The sequence below is a fragment of the Aulonocara stuartgranti genome, assembly GCF_965226115.1.
Source record: "Aulonocara stuartgranti genome assembly, chromosome: 12".
Lineage (NCBI taxonomy): Eukaryota > Metazoa > Chordata > Actinopteri > Cichliformes > Cichlidae > Aulonocara > Aulonocara stuartgranti.
Window position 1 is genome coordinate 6571352 of NC_138948.1, and position 17191 is coordinate 6588542.

The following is a 17191-nucleotide window of genomic DNA, read 5'->3' on the forward strand; positions in this document are numbered from 1 at the left end:
CCTAGCTCTTTGAGTATAAGGTTACAGGTATGTGCTGCTTGACGAGAAAAGGCTGAGTAACATTTAATTTGGTTTATTTTATTTCAACTGAAGGGAGTTCACACCATGAAAAATCAGGTTTTAACAACTTACAAAATAATTTTTATTAAAAAGATGTTTTTCATCTTACAGAGTTTCTGTTAAATGTCCCACTTTTCTTTTTACATCCACCAAAGTCTTCAAGGTCAACATAATTATTTATTTGTCAAAAGTTGATATAAAGCTTTATAATTGCAAAACTTTGATTCTTAAAAGTGCGGGATGTATTGTCAACATATAGAAAGTACTATAATGGGATTTAAAATATCACGTCACATCTGACCAAAGTGCAAAGTACATTTAAAAAGAGCAATTAATAAAAAATGAATGAAGACAAAATAAAATACGAGTCCCTTAAAAGCACAGCGGACAGTGAGCTGGCTCGGTGGTGGACTGACCTCCTGGAGTGCTTCTTGTTTATATTGTGTTGCATCTGGAAACTGAGTTTTGAGGACTCAAGTTTTTTAATGCTCATTCACAACTGATACATTTAACTATTAAATCCATTCATCCAGGCTAGGCCGGACGGCTCCCCGGTCAAAGTCGGGCGATGGCGGTATGTGTGGTTTGTGGCTCAGCTGCAGGGGAGGGGTGGGTGCTGAGGAGCATAGTGCCCAGAGCTGGCAAACTTTCGCCAGTCAATGCTGGAAATCCCATAAAAAAGTGTTTCTGAAAAAGTGGTAAATATTCCCATAAACACGCTCCTAAACCTTATGCAATATGTCATTGCCAAATGGGAAAGGGTATCATATTACTATGTATTAAGATGTCACTCAAGTTCATGCATGTGAAGGCAGGTGAGCAAATACGTTAAACAGTACAGTGCATGTAAGAACACATTCTGGGAATTCTCCAACGACTTCTGTAAAAAGTTGTTATTTGAAGTTGTGTTTTACCGGTCTGCAACAAGGTGGAAGCACCATTTGCATATGCCACAAATGTGCAGCTTACACTGAAAGTTCTGCTTTTGTAAAAACCAGCCTGCAGTCTTGCATATACAGCTTTATACAGAGAAAAAGTTGTTTTCTCTGAGCAAAACTATTCTATCATCAGAATTATGTCAACATTGATATTAATATAATATAATCTCACCCTATCCCCAATGTCCTCCTCTGTCATACGTCTGCCATCTGTCCTCGTGCCTGGCAGCTCAATCTTCAACATCCTTTGTCCAGTAGATGTTAAATATGGGGCCTGGACATTTTGTGGTGTTATAACGGTGCTCCCTTTTAGCACTGATATCTGTCTTTGTTTGATGGAAATTGTCTCTAGAAAAACACACAAATGTAACCTCTGTTACCAGTTTATTTGTGAAGACCTGTTTGGAAGCTTCACTTCAGAATTTTTGCCATGTTTGTTTATTGAAGCCAGAAGTTTCCACATTTCCACATTTATTGTTTGGATGAGCTTTAATCATAAATTGTATGCATATCATATATTATCTGATAAAAAATAGCATATAATATTTCATCTGTCCCAATTATGTAACAATTTAAAAATCAGAAAAAGAACTATATAGAGAAGAGTTATGAAAAATGTTATTAGAAAGCGCAACAGGATTATTCCACTTCAGTTAAAGAAAATACAAATTTTACTGCATTTATTTATAGCCTAACCCACCAGGTGAAGATATTGATGTCTGGGTGGAATGTTGTGACAAGAAATATGTGTTTTTTCAGTTACTCAGTATATTGTGACATAAATATGACAAAAAATGTTTAGCAATTTTGGACTCAAATAGATGAGGTGCAAAGGTTATATGCATTTCACTGGTGCATCTTAACACCAAATTGTAAAAGAATATGTTGATATACTTAAAAAATGTAACTTTACAGCCTTGCAGATTTCATGATACTAGATCGGGATAGAAGTTTGACATTTGCATGCCATACTTGATAAAGTTTCAGTTCATACCAGTCCATGTTTATCAATATTGCATGAGTAGTTTAGGAAACATGACCATTTCAAAAATAGAATTTTTCTCAATTTGGACATGTTTGCGAAAATTCAGGGGTTAAAAGAAGAGCGATACTGTAGTGTGGCACTGCCACCTATAAGTTCTCTGTCGTACGTTTGAATCGTTCTGTGCGCAGTTTCCATGTTCTCCCTGTATCTGCATGGAGTTTCTCCAGGTACTCCAGCTTCCTTCTGCAGAGCAAAGACATGCGTGGTTATGTGTTAAACCTGCAGCAGACTGGCAACTTGTCCAAGGTGTACTGTGCCTCTCACATCATGAAGTGAAGAAGTGAAAGAGGATGGACAGTTTGCAGCTCGAGGTCAATTTTGCTCAATAAACCATTGAGGATCTTTTGTGGTTAAAATAGCCAAACACAGCCCTGTCTGCATAGCTGCTGCTGAACCACTGCATTTTACCAGTTTCAATTTTTAATCTCAGTTGACATATGATGTTGTAAAAACAATAATAATAAAAAAAAGTCCTCACCTTTGTTCATCACTGCAGGGGAAATAATGCTGGCTGCAGGTTAGCAGCAGTTTGTTGATCTCTGCTGCTGTCATGTGGCGTTTTAGAGGTATTGCCATTACCTGTTACAGATAACTAAAATATTCCAGTATTATGAAGAAAGCATTATGTCCTGTCAGTCAGCACTGACAATATAAACAAGTCCTGATATTGAGATGGCATTTAATTAACCTGCAACTGATGTTCCTTTAAATAAAAAAAAAAGCCTAGTATGACTTCAGCAATGAAGGGTACTTTCCAGTCTTGATAGCCCCAGTCAAATTTGCAACACTGGCATCTTTTATTCCTGAACTTACATGTCAGTGAAGCATGCAAATAACGGCAGGAAGATGGAAAAGAGGAACCGCTTTATCTTCAGCTTGTCGGGCCAGTAAAACAACAGGAACAACAGAAAGGTTCAGATACAGGACGGATAAGAATAGACACAGAGGCACATAATAAATAATAAATAAACAATACTGATAATGAAGAGATATGTGTGTGCGCGCGCATCTCTCTGCAGTTTAGTTCAGTGGATTGGAGCTCATCGTCTCTTCCATTCATGCATGGGATTAGGATGACGCTCTATCGTGTGCACAAAAAATGTACAGTTTGCCTGAGCGTGCAGCAGAGAGCATTCCTCACACATGGCAACATGGGCTAAAAATAGCCCCTCACTCACTATTATAGGATATTTGCTCAGCAGCTCAGGTCCACATTTGTTATATACATGTTCTCTTAAGTTGCAGTCATCCTTCATCACAGTCTTCTCACCATCATCTAAACCTGCTGCTGATGGATTTTATCAGACAGCAGGAGTGGAAACACTTGTATCATCAGAAACGCTAGAAACACACAAGCATTTCACACTCCATTGACTATATAAGCTGAATTTGTGCATCTCAAAAAGGGTTATTTGAAATAAATTTTAAAATCACTGCTTACTTTTAATTTAATTGATTTAAATGTTAATAATGCACATCTGGTTTTTAGCATATATAGTTAATATTAGTCAGTCATAAGGTCACAAATGTACCTTAAATGAATTCAGCTTAGCCTGGTCACACCGAGTAATGGCCATTATCAATCTGATTTAATGTTTTAATATATATATGGGAAATAATTAGGGATTATTATAGCGCTATATATTCATTAAAATTGTTTAAAATAGTTTGAACAACCTTTTTCTCACTTGAGGAATAAATCATTTACTGGGTTGCAGGCACAGGACATAAATCAGTGTATTAAATAATTCTAAAAATAAATATATAAATAAATATATTTACTAGGGGTGCAACGATATTCGTATCGATATTGAACTGTTCGATACAGTGCTTTCGGTTCGGTACGCATATGTATCGAACAATACAACATTTGTAATTTATTTTATCAACTTTCCTTCTGACGATGCTGTCTGTGTTGAGCGCTCAGTGAATCTGCGTTCGACTACTTCGCCTAGGCTGCACTGTGAGCGCAGATCCACTGAGTGCTCAACACAGACAGCATAGTCAGAAGGAAGAGCGCAGGGCAAGCTAGCAAGACAGAAGTTAAGCTCTCCAGATCTGGCGTTTGGAATTATTTTGGTTTTCATGTGACGTATGACCCTGAAGGTAAGCGAGTCATGGACTAAAGTAAAACAGTATGTTGGATGTGCCACGCAATGCTCAATTACATGGGTGGGAGCTAGTGTGTTAGCGCAGTTAGCTCGTTAACGTGTTGGCCGTCTAGCCCCATGCACGGGGCGATCGGCGGTAGCTCGTTAACGGAGATTTGCCGTGTTGTGGCGTTAAGGTCATTTCAACGAGATTAACCTGAAATCACTAGTGGGAACACAACGAATATGACTGCACATTTACGCCGACATCATCCTAGTGCAAAGACAAAAACAACAAGCATGCTACTAACTTTAGCCGAGTCATTTAGACAGCTGTTAGCACATGATTCTCCTTATGCTGCTGAGAATATAGCCCAGAAGAAGCGGATTGTATAGCTTTTATTTTGGAAAGAGACATTTCTCTGTAATAAACTCTCTTTTCCAAAGATGAGTGATTCCTCAATCAGATACAGGGCTTGCAATATCGCTAGCCCGACGTCCTGGGGCTAGCGATTTTTTTCAGTCGGGCTACCAAAATCTATCTCTTCCCTGCCCGTCGGGCTATTGTAGGAAGAAAAATATATGTCAATGCTTTTGCATTCTTTCAGAAATGTAGCTGGGTAATTATGTCATTGGCATCGGTGAGCCACTGTCAATATGTGACATATTGAAATCGCGTTTGAATTTGCGCTTGTTTTTTGCTTTCACTTTGCAATCGCGCGAACTGTGTATAGAGAGCGACAGCACTGATCTGTGAGTGATGATAATTTGTGCACCAATTCCTCTGACATCGTCTTATTAATCGTTAGCTCACTATGCAAACATGACAAGTGAAATCTCCCGCAGCAAGCTTAAACATGTGAGAGGTTGATCGCGCAGAGAATCGCTGAGCTTATGTGAGTGCGTGTGTAAAAGCAGGAGGATATATATTTCATTTCTTCTGAGCCAAATAAGACAGGTCAGGGTGAAGAAGTGACAGCCAAAGAAAAGCTTACCACAAAACGGAGAAGTTATGACAAATCAGACTATAAGGCAAAAAGAAAGTGCAGCTTTATGGTTTCATGGACAAAAGAATTTCTGTGGCTGCGATATGACAAGCTAAATAACCAGGGCTGCACATAAGTGGTCCACAGGTGCGCATTCGCTGTCAAAATAAAAAACGCGCACAAGGGTTAGGGTTAAATTTAAAAACTGTACTTTTGAGTTAAAATATATATTTATAATTTTAATAAATGACAAATTAAAAAGGCATGAACATTTTTTTTGTATCGAAAAAATATCGAACCGTGACACCAAAGTATCGAACCGAACCGTGAATTTTGTGTATCGTTGCACCCCTAATATTTACATATTTCTAGTTACAGTAAATCTACAAGGTGCGTCCAACTCATAAGGCTGACAGAAACATGAAGAGACTTAATGAATAAATTAAGACAACATCTGTCTTTAGGGCTTAGTCTTAAAAGCGTAGCATTAATTCAGATAAGCCCTGAAGTTAAACACAGCTGATCACTCCCAACCTTCATCAGCTTGACCCGTAACATTCTACGTATCTACCAGCAATTTTGTTAAATATACTTGTTCAGCTGCTTGTTAATGCAAACCGCTAATCAGCCAATCACAGAATCGGATTTAGGCGTGTAGACATGGCCAAGACAGACTGGGGAAGAAAGGTCCTTTTTAAGAGACTTTGAACATAGCATGCCAAATCACAACAACAGTTGCTTCAAGATGCTTTATAGTGTAAGGTAAGACCCTACAAAACTTCCTGGGTAGGGAAATAAACCTGTGTGTTGTTGGAGTCAAAATATGTAACATCTTGTTGGGGCTCTAAAGCCCATATGCAGGGTTGCTTCAACTGATTGTAATCACTAATTCTGGCTCATGGCTCTTTCCAAACAACCGCTATAGACCATCTGCTGGGACAGGGGTTTCTTCTGGGTAGAACACTCAGCAGCTGAGTCATGTCTGCAACGTAATGCAACACACCCATTTTGAAATATACATGTGAAATGTCACACTTTTAGCTTCATTGTGATTCATGATGTTTAGTTGTGTTTTATAAGGTTTCCAGAAAATCTGAGCTGAAAATGCTTTCAAAACTTAAATATATGTTACATCATATACTACAAAAAATATCCTTTTTGCACCAACAAAGAGATTCCAAAAGTGCTCAGTTCAGCTGAAAATGTTTGCATATCACTGTATGTTATGCAATGTGTCCTTTGAAAATATGAGGATACTGAACATGTGAAGGACAGAAGACATGTCACGCCAAAAAAAAATATCTACAACAGATGCACAGTATTTTATTGTCATGTCCTAAAGAAATAAGAACATAACTCAGCAAAATCATAGCACGATAGCTGAGAAATGCATCCGGTGTTTCATTTGATCAATCTACTATTCACCCACAAATGATGAGTCAGGTCTTATGGAACGATGACTCCAAATTTGAGTTCAGAGGTCAGGAAAGAATTACACAATTCAATGATTGTCTACAGTCATGTTTAAGACACGTAGAGGCTCTATCATAGTTTGGGGCTTTGTTTTCAATTAGTGGTATTTGGCATTTTGTCTAAACAAACTGCCAATGCAGTAAAAGACCTGCATAGAAAAACACAATGGAACGCTATCAGTCATGGATTGGCCTCCCCATAGCCAAACCTCGACATTACTGAAGCAGTGCGTGATCATTTTGTCAGAGAAAAGAACAAAAGACCTCCAACATCCAAAGAAGAGCTTTGAATGTCCTTCCAGAAGCTTGAAGAACCCTTCTTGAAGGCTATTTACACGAATTATGGATTAGTTTGCCTAAGAGGGTTCCGGTCGCGTTGAAGAAAAAAGATGGCCACACCAAATATTGACTTCCAAGCTCATTAGAACAAATTCTGTTTGCTTTACATGCTATATTTTATGTATTTCCCCTTTTCTTGGCAAATTATAAAGAAATTGGGGTGGCTCAAGACTTTTGTACAGTATTGTAGATACAGATATATTCACATTTTGCATATACGAAATGTTAACATACTTGCATATATACATATCTAAGAACTGACTTAATTATACACATGTGCTGAATTTCTGTTACAACTGGATTTTGAAGTTTGATAAATGATTCATACTGATAATCATCTAAGTAACTTAAGTTGCGTGTAAATGGAAGAGTCTGAAAAGATTCCACTCTTTGAAATGCGAGGGTGTGGTTGTATTATATTTAACTACCTACTCATATAGCAGACACATCTGGGGCTAAACATGACAACTCAGAGCACTTTTGGCTCAGTTACAACACTGGTAAACGGCCCAAAGCTGGACATTATGTCACATGCAGATGTGCGTGGTACAATCTAGGCAGATACACTTACCCTGAATAATTTGTGTCAGCCAAGGTCAAATTAGGATATAAGAGACCTGCACATGTAGGACATAGTTGGACTATTATTACTGCCTGGGTACTAACAGTATGAAGGTGCATTAATATATTCATCATGATTTAGGTTTAATAGTAATTTAATTCCATTGTTAAGAATTTGCAAATAGAGCAACAGTATTTTGAGCATTTTAGACAAGGACTCATGACAAGTTAGAGCTGGTCATTGTAACTGTGAAGCTCAGTGGGTGATCTTTAGTCAATCCATTTTGATCTAGAATGAAACATTTGAGCAATGGTTCAATGAACATGTGACCAATAAATCCTCTATCAATATAAAAGTGTTTTATATTTCTTTTTCTGACAGAAAGTACTTAAATCACGCTGTCCTTCACACTGTTTCCTGCACTGATACTAAACATTTTCTGGTTTCTAGACATCTCTGACTCTGCTATAGACAATGAGTTCAGACTGATTCTTGAAGTTGGCTTTAATGTGAGGACTCAGGGCTGTGTGTCGGACAGGGTCGTCTGCAGTACGGGGGCCCCACAGGGAACGGTTCTGGCTCCGTTCCTCTTCACCATCTACACTGCAGACTTCTCCCACAATTCCACCCAGTGCTTCCTGCAGAAGTTCTCTGATGACTCTGCAATAGTCGGCCTCATCACTGATGGGGACGACAAGGAGTACAGAGGACTGACTCAAGACTTTGTGGACTGGTGCCAGCTGAACTACCTCCAGATCAACGCCAGTAAAACCAAGGAGCTGGTGGTAGACTTCCGCAGGCACAAGCATTCTCCACTGCAACCACTGAACATCCAGGGTATGGACATTGAGGCTGTGGACAGCTACAGGTACCTTGGTGTTCATCTGAACAACAGACTGGACTGGACTCATAACTCAGACGCCCTCTACAGGAAAGGGCAGAGCAGGCTGTACCTGCTGCGGAGACTCAGGTCGTTTGGGGTGGAGGGCCCACTCCTGAAGACCTTCTATGACTCTGTGGTGGCTTCTGCTATCTTTTATGGTGTGGTCTGCTGGGGCGGCAGCATCTCTGCTGGGGACAGGAAGAGACTGAACAGGGTGATCCGAAGGGCCAGCTCTGTTCTAGGATGCCCTCTGGACCCAGTGGAGGTGGTGAGTGACAGGAGAACGGCGGCTAAGCTGTCATCCCTGTTGGACAACGTCTCCCACCCCATGCAGCAGACTGTGACAGCACTGAGCAGCTCCTTCAGTGGGAGACTGCGGCACCCACGGTGTGGGACGGAGAGATTTCGCAGGTCTTTCCTCCCCACTGCTGTCAGACTCCATAATAAAGACTTTAACTGAACAAACACACACATCCACACATGTGCAATAACACTAAGTGCAATAATCTTTTCTGGCATCGTTGTATTTTTACTCAGTTGTATATAGCATTCGTATTCTATTTTTATCTTATTGTATATTTTTATTCTATTTTATTCTACTGTATATAGTATATTATTTTATTCTATTCTGTACAGCTGTGTACTGTATTTATTCTTATTGTATTCTAATTTTTGCGTCATAACTTTTGCACTGTCCACTTCCTGCTGTGACAAAACAAATTTCCCACGTGTGGGACTAATAAAGGTTATCTTATCTTATCTTATCTTAATCATCAGCTGAGATGCTGCTTACACAACAGAACTGTTAAAGTAGTGATGCTGACGTTGTGTTAATGTGTGTAGACAAAATGCTCTATGACAGAGCTTCGTGTCACTCAGTGGTCAAAATACTGTAAGTCTGAACTGGTTTCATCAGGAATTGTCATGACCTTGTAGGAACCATAGTTGTCTGTCTCTCTGTGCTTGGTATGCAACAGTCTCCTGCCCAGGGTGTATCCTGCCTCTTAGTCTACAGCAGCTGGGATAGACTCCAGCACTCCTGTTACCATGAACTGGATATCAGAAGACGATGGACATACTTGACATACAGCCTCCTTCTGAAAATATCACTTCCTTTTCTCATCTACTCACATGCATCACCTGCAAGGTGGACTCCATACATGCATGGATACATTTCGCTGAGTGTGTCACGAGAGGCAGAGGTTTGGTGATGTCTTTAACCCCCACCACCTCATAGAGATCCAATCCACTGTCTTCTTCATCACCTCTCACACTTGTCTGCTTTGAATGATGGATGGGCAGCTTAGTGTGGCTTGTATTTCTGGAGCAGGCCATCAGGACACCAGCACCATGTGAAATAATCCCTTCTTCCACTGACACCCAGCTCAGCATGGTATTACATGCCCTTGAGCTGTACTCTCTCTCTCATTCTCTCCCATTAGTGCTCCGTCCCTCTTCGTTTAGCCTCTCTGCGCACTCTTCATCACTCTGAGCTCAGGGAGATCATATAAACTGGCTAACCCATGGCGGAGGGGGTGGTGCTGTTTGTGTGAACTTAAATGTGTATGTGTGGATGTAAGGCCCATGATGTTCGGATGAACTGCAAGGTTAGAGACAGTGGAGTACAAATCAGGATTTAGCATCACTGCTGTGAATCACAGAGTGAACTGTGCTGCTGCTAAGCATCAAAGAGACGTACCTCCTGAACAGCTGCAACGATATTTGGGAAACAAAATGTGGTAGCAGACAGCCTGGAGATACAATGCATCATTACTACAAAGCTGGCACATTAAATCCGAGTCGTTCATGTTGTTCATGAATCACTGAGGTCATATTGAGGGTTTACTGAAAGTATGAGGTGCCTTTTTCAGGAAAACATTGAGTGCTTCTGATCCTTTTATTTAGAAATTGTGAAACTGGAAACGTAATCACATCTCTAGTTTGATCCCACAGAGCTCTGGCTCTGCTCTGGCTCTTATCATTTCCTCAGCGGCAGTCCTGACAAATCCTGATGAAACCAGTCCAGACGAAGCAAAGCAGTGCATCACATAGAAACGTCACTCTGAGCTCAATCAATTCGCTGACACGCAGCTGAACTGTTAGAAACCTCATGATTTCACAGCTTGACTCCGTAAACACGACCTCAGCTGATGATTAATATAAACGTCATGAACTGAGTTTTTTGAACAGAGTAAGGTTTCCATTACCCAGAAACCAGAAAAAGCCAAGCAGCTTCCCATATACATGTTCACCACACTGCACTGTGCTTTAGAGTAATATAAAAAGGCTCACTTATATACTTGCATACGATATTAACACTAAATAACACAATACTGTGCAAAAGTCTTGAGCCATACCATTTTTATTTTTATTTTGCTAGGAAAATGTGAACAGTAGTCTTCATGAACTGTTATCCAGGCTTCTCGAAGGAATTCAGAGCTCTTATTTGTATATTGAACTTTTATTCCTTCCTTCTATTCGCTCTCAAGATGATCCCATGCTGCTCAGTAACGTTGAGTCAGGTCTCTCACTGATAGGATTCCATTGTGCATGTGTTTTCCCTCATATGCTTTTGCTGTATTGGCTGAGGGTTTGGGATCATTGTCATGCTAAAAAAAAAAATGAAGCTGTTGCCAATCAGATGCTTTCCAGATGGTAGTGCATGGTGGATCATAATCTTTAGTTTTCTGCATACACTACTGGCTGTAAGGCATTCCTAAACCATGACAGAGTGTCCACCATGTTTTAAAATGGCTGTACTCACTAGTGAACCTGTCTCCGGACCTCCTCTGAACATACTGATGATAATTTCTCCATAAGATATGTTTCCTTTGATTTTCCGACGGTGTAAGTGACGGCACGTCTGTTCCAGTTAACAGACGCTTTACTTTCTGAACCATCCTGGTGTGAAAGTGTGCTGTAAGGAGATTAGCTGGAAACTAAATGAGCCCGGATATACCTCATATAGAGGGATAATACCTTGGTCGTATGACTTATTATTGGAGATTATGTATCAGAATTTCAGGAGCGGGACCACGCCTCCAAACACACTCCTTCCAGTTGTCATCTATATAGGTTCCCCCAGTTCTGCAAACTGTTCATTCTCGTTTACGTTCCCCACCCTCCTTGTTTTCAATTCTTTAACTTCTTCACTTCTATTTAGTACATGGGGATCTGCCAGGCCCAGGAGCTGTCGCCAGGCCCCTTCAAGGCCTTCCCCAAACCGGAGCTCAATTCATTTAGTAGGTAAAGCATTCACCTTTACCTATTAAAACGCTGTCAAGCCTAAAATGAGAATGTGGGCCCAGCTAGTGAAATGCTTTTTCAACTCACTGGTTAGCGCTGTTTATCCCCCCCCAAAAAACAAGAAAAAGATTTAAGTCAAATTGCGTATTGTAGGTGAAAAAGAGTAAACTAATTAAAGAAATTCATTTTATTTCAGAAGTCATTAGGCCTGTATGGATATCTATTTTTAGGATTTATTTTTATTTTTATAAGATAATAATAAACTACAATAAACTATCACGTTATTTAACATCACTTTTCTGCCTATGTGGGTTCTCTCCAAGTACACCAGCTTCCTCCCACAATCCAAAGACATTCATATTAGACTAACTGATGATTGGCAGTAGATCTGAATCTGAGCATAACAGGTTGTCCGTCTCTCTGTGTTAGCCCTGTGATATACTGGTCACCTCTTCAGAGTGTACCCTACCAAGCATCCAATGACAGCTGGGACTGGCTCCAGCCCTAAAATGGAAACTAGATAGATGGATGAATGTTGCTGCTTATCTTAATCTGCCTGTTGGAAGTTCATTATTATTATTTACTTCTTCCTGTCAACAAGGTGTTTAAGACATTCCTCAGAGATTTGCATCCAGCTTTACATGACAGCACCACACAGTTTTTTTTTTTTTTGATGACCGCACATCGCTGACATGGTGACATGGTGTGCTATCCTGCTGGAATAAGACATCTGAAGATGAATATGCTGTAGTCATAATGAGATGGAAATTGTCAGCAATAATGCTCAGATATGTTGTTAAACCACGATCAGCTGATGCTAAGGGGCCCAAATTAATATATAAGGCATGATGGATCCATGGTTTTATGTTGTTTGCAGCCAATTCTGACCCTCCCACCCGAATGTGGCAGCAGAAATCAAGACTCATAAGAGCAGGCAACATTTTTTTAAGCTTCTATTGTCCAATTGTAGTGAGCACGTTTGCAAAATAGGTTCAGTTTACTGTTCTGTAGCAGTTTCAATGTTCAGCATATTGCGCATTTATATATGCTTGTCTAGATACCTCGGTTTATCAACAGTTGATTATTTGAGTTGCTGTTGCCGTCCTATCACCTTGAAACAGTCTGGCCGTTCTCCTCCGACAACAACAAGGCATTTTCACACAGGGAACTGGATGTTTTCTGTCAAATTTTCTATCAAATGCATTATCACTGCAGTTGATACTTTAGTGTAAAATTTATTTCATTTTTATAATAGACGTCTTAAATACAGATTATGTTTTATTGTCCCATCCTCACGACTCATGACGAAGGGCTAGAAACCATTGTACTAAACTGGACTGTGCACAAAACAGACTCAGCCTTGACTTGTTACAAGAGAATAAGCTGCAGTCATACCTATATACCGGTACGTAAATTAAATAATAGAATACTTCTTCTACTGCTGATAAAGGGCTTCAAGGACTGATGTGTCATACCACGTCATATCATGTAACTCCACAAATTTTAAATGAAAATTTTTTAAATCATCTTGAAGCTACAGCAGGTAACTGTATCAGATTAATAAAGGTATTTCTAAGTAAATTCTCTCCTTGCAGCTTCTTAAAAATCTGAATATTTGATAGTTTTCTTATTATATTAAACTGAATATCAAGTTTTAGACTCCTGTTCAATCACACCCAGCATTACAAGGACATATTATTGACGTCTGCATAGTAATGAAAGCATTTTTGATTATATTGCTGAGACTTTATGGGTTTAGGTAGCAAGTATATTATTTGCTGTCTGTCTTTTGTTTTGGGAAATAAAACAAACAAACAAAAAAAAAACACCACACCTCTCCTGAGCAAAAAATCTTTTTTTTTTTTATTTCTCGTTGAAAGGAACTTGGTAGAATACAGCAGAACACACATGACTGAAACAGCTGCCATTTCACGTAACACAGTACAGGAAGAAGGATGTAGTTCAATCGCATGTGTAATATCATATATAGTATACTCATATCAATAGAAAAAAAAAAAAAAACTATTGCTCCCAGGTGTTTATTTTTTTCATATGGCATTTCTCTGCTGTGTTGAAGTGGGTAAAGTAAAATTCAACGAGAGGTTTTGCACACCAAAGGAAATGGGACAATGAGAGTGACATTTCCCAGAATATGTGGGAAAGTTGTGGCTTTTTTTTTAATTAGGCTGTGAAGTAAACTTTCTTTTGTCTATTGCAATGCAGAAATAAAACTTTAAACCGCTCTCAAAAAATATGGATAAATACCATTATACAGCAATCAGAATATGCAAAAGAAAAGAACACAAGGCAGCTCCGCGTAAGAGCAGGCATGCAAAAATGATCATATTTTAAAAAGGAGCACTAAAGACGAAATGTCGATGACTTCAGGTGTTTATGTTTGCGCCATTTGGCAACTGATGGAAAGCCAATTCATGACAAAACATGGGTTAAAAGGTGTGGACTGAAACGAGGGGACAACTCGATGCTCTGTAAAGTGAACTGGAGTGCTGAGTGTTTGCTGACAAACTACTTCAGTGAAGTTGTTTCTATAAATTGCTATAACATACTGTGTTATCAATTTGTTGTACTCTCTTTAATTTCCTCTAAGGAAAAAAAAAAAGACATGTTAGGAAAAAAGCAGGTATGAAATATCACCCTGGACATTTGCATCCAAGTTTAGTGTTTTAAATAAGCCACTTTAGGCAGCATTATCTATTAAATGTCTCGTATTTCTAAGACATATTTTAATATATCTCTTTTGAAAAATAATTCTATCTATACTTGATCTTTTTTAGTAAGTAAATCTCTTCCAGTATATATATTTTTCTTTATGTTCCTTTAGGTACAGCACCCCATTATGGGTTTTAGTTTTCCAAAAGCACCTAATTTATGTTACAATCAGACTGAATAATACTTCAGTCATTAATGGTCTGAGTTCAAGATTAGAGGATCCAAATGGTGAACCCTAAGTGAGTCAACAAGATCAATACCCTTGAGACTGTAGCTCAAGCCCGGCAATATTAAGCTTTTTTTAAATTCGTGACCAGTGCTACAGGCCTGAGCTCACTGCGTCCCCCTTTGAGAAGAAGGTCACAGGGGTCAGACGTGGCCATGCATCTTAGGAGACATCATCAGTTGCCACAGATGGCTCAGCTGCAGCAACTGGCTGACCAGATCTGCACCCAGAACCTCTTGAGGATGATGCACAGGCACAGGTAGTGCTGATATATATAGATATATACCCCAAAATACAGATGGGACTTGCCAGCCCTGAGACACAACGAGCCACGTGTGAGCAGGCCACACCGCAATTCAGCTATCGGAGCAAGAAGTCAGCACCTGAGGAATGCCCAGGAGGGAAAGTGGAAGGGTGCAAAACAAGGAGAGAAGAAGGGTGGGAGGTCATTTGAACTCATTTGGATTGTCTGTAGAATCCAAATGAGTCGTGTGCTTGTAACAGATCACCTTACAGGGAACCTCACTGGGCTGAGAGGATGTCCGGCGATGCCAAGGGTGCCACCCCACTCCCATGTAGCTGAAACTGTGGCTCTGAGCGTTGTGGGTCTGTCTGGGCAAGCTGTTCATTACAGGTCACTTTAGACAAGAAACACACACAGCCATGGTGAACGGTGCAGGTGCTCTGGCTCACTGGCACACTGCACCTGCTGGTTTGGGTATGTCACATGTTTCACACTTCCTTATTATCATCACACAGACTACAGGTCAGCGCCAGGTGAGCTCTTACTATTTGATGTCAACTAGAAAGTGGTACCGGTAATCTACTGCTGTGTCTCTGCCAAACTTAATTTGCTGGGCTACATGTGAGGTCATATGGACAATCAATATATTTATATTTATATATATATATTCATATATATTTTTTAAATCAAAGGGGAAATCTCATACAGGAGCTGACTACTGCAGTCTGCACTCAATTAGCTATAACATCCACCTAAACTTTATAACATTATTCTCTTATATAGACAGTAATTTCTCAGTCAAATATACTTTTTTTTTAATTATTTAACTCCGGATTCATTTCATCATGCACAGAATAGTCGTTCCTCTCTCTCCGTTTATATCCAGGCTTTGCATCATGTTGTCAGCTCCATCACAAATAGCCACCACTCCTCTCTGCATCAATCGTCGTCCACATCGTCTCCCTCCGACTCCTCTCCGGCTCTCCTCTCGTACATCTTATCCCGGTGCCTCTCCTGGATCTCTTTCATTTCCTCGGCGTAGCGGCTGAACGCTCCCCCGAACTTGCTCCACGCCTTGAAGGGGATTGTTATAGAGTTTCTGTAACTGGGCTTTACTTCGCTCACCCGCAAGAAAACTCCATACTTGTTGGATCCAACGTCAAAGAAGAACCGCTTGGAGTCCACCATGATTGAGGTGCCCTCCGGAAGCTCGCTGTAGCCCCCGGCCCCTCCGCCACCGGCAAGCTCTTCCTCATCTCCCCCGTAGTCGTCTATCAACTTGGCCAAGGCGTCACGGAACTCTATTAAGCCTTGGGCCGGGAGTGCGATGGTTTGTCCAGCCTGCAGGCCAGCACCGGGAATGCCACCCACTCCGACTCCGAAACCAGGGCCTCTATTGACGGTCTGTCGGATCCGGAGAAACCGACCCCGCTGGTTCTCCTTTAGGTCGAGGTAGTATTTTCGGTTCTCACGCACCAGGAACTCGCTCTTCAAGGCCCGTCTAGGCCCGGTGTCATCCCCACCGGAGGACTGAGCAATCTGCTCCGGAGTACTAGGCCCAAGTTGGGCGTAGTGCTCTATGAAATCCCCCAGGTAGTCACGGAACTCCGCCGCAACTGACATAGAGAGGGTCAGCCGACTTTTGGAGCCGCCAGCTCCGACTTCGGCGATTTTGATGAACCGGCCTTTGGCGTTCTGCTTTACGTCAAGATAGAAACGTTTATTCTGAATGTCCAGCCGCTTCGACGCCAGTTCCTGGGTCTCCGGTTCCCGCTGGTAATGCTGAAACCCGCCGCCTCCACCCCCTCCGCCACCGCTGCTGCCACCGCGCTCACTACCACTATCCCCATCCGCCATCTTCGCCACCAGCAGCCCGTTTTCTCTGCGTATCTTTGACCCCCACCCCCCTTGTTACCGAGCTCACGGAGGCAACCGGACGCTGACTGCTGAGCTCCGGTTGGCTGTTGTGCCTGTCAGTTAAAACATCAGACGAAGAGCCCAAGTTTTCATTCGCTATTTCTCCTGCCTGTCAAGACAACGTAACGGCTTTCCAGATGACATTCGAGGAGATACTGTATTTGCAATCCATAACTGCTTATTGATTATTTGTAGCATATGTTCAGTGGAGTATATGTCATTTAGAGATCATTTTACAGCCATAACTAATTCATGTATGACGCCAGTAGAATAATATACACGTTTGAAGACGTTATTCGTGTCCTTGCACTGAATTTCATGGATTTCACTGAATTAATCCGAGCTATAGCCCGCTTTGTTATGTATTTTGTACGGTTTTAGGATGGATGTCCCTGGAAGGACACTACACACAAACACACAGTCCCGCCTACTTCGTGGTTTCGTGCGCAAAGA

The 17191-nt window shown here is 40.8% G+C and overlaps 2 protein-coding genes across 2 annotated transcripts; both read right to left on the reverse strand.

The window, feature by feature from the left end:
* Positions 1–551: 551 nt before the first annotated feature.
* Positions 552–2939, reverse strand: LOC309719540 (uncharacterized protein). The gene is made up of 4 exons (XM_082555697.1): positions 2522–2939; positions 2150–2226; positions 1171–1346; positions 552–747 (listed from the first exon to the last, which is right to left on the reverse strand). Exons 1-4 carry the CDS (start codon positions 2617–2619, stop codon positions 616–618), a joined length of 483 nt encoding a protein of 160 aa, XP_082411823.1. The 5' UTR covers positions 2620–2939; the 3' UTR covers positions 552–615.
* Positions 2940–13458: 10519 nt separating this feature from the next.
* On the reverse strand, positions 13459–17185 carry LOC309719389 (transcriptional regulator protein Pur-beta). Its single transcript, XM_082555477.1, has one exon. The coding sequence runs from the start codon at positions 16676–16678 to the stop codon at positions 15761–15763; it is 918 nt and encodes a 305-aa protein (XP_082411603.1). The 5' UTR covers positions 16679–17185; the 3' UTR covers positions 13459–15760.
* Positions 17186–17191: the final 6 nt, after the last annotated feature.

Bases quoted from the DNA above. Each gene is read 5' to 3' on its own strand.
- LOC309719389 (XM_082555477.1), bottom strand. From the start codon at position 16,678: ATGGCGGATGGGGATAGTGGTAGTGAGCGCGGTGGCAGCAGCGGTGGC.
- LOC309719540 (XM_082555697.1), bottom strand. From the start codon at position 2,619: ATGGCAATACCTCTAAAACGCCACATGACAGCAGCAGAGATCAACAAA. The intron at 1,347-2,149 runs GTACGACAGAGA...GTGTTTTTCTAG, and splicing joins GCGCACAGAACGATTCAAAC to AGACAATTTCCATCAAACAA. The intron at 748-1,170 runs GTGAGATTATAT...CCACTTTTTCAG, and splicing joins AGGAGGACATTGGGGATAGG to AAACACTTTTTTATGGGATT.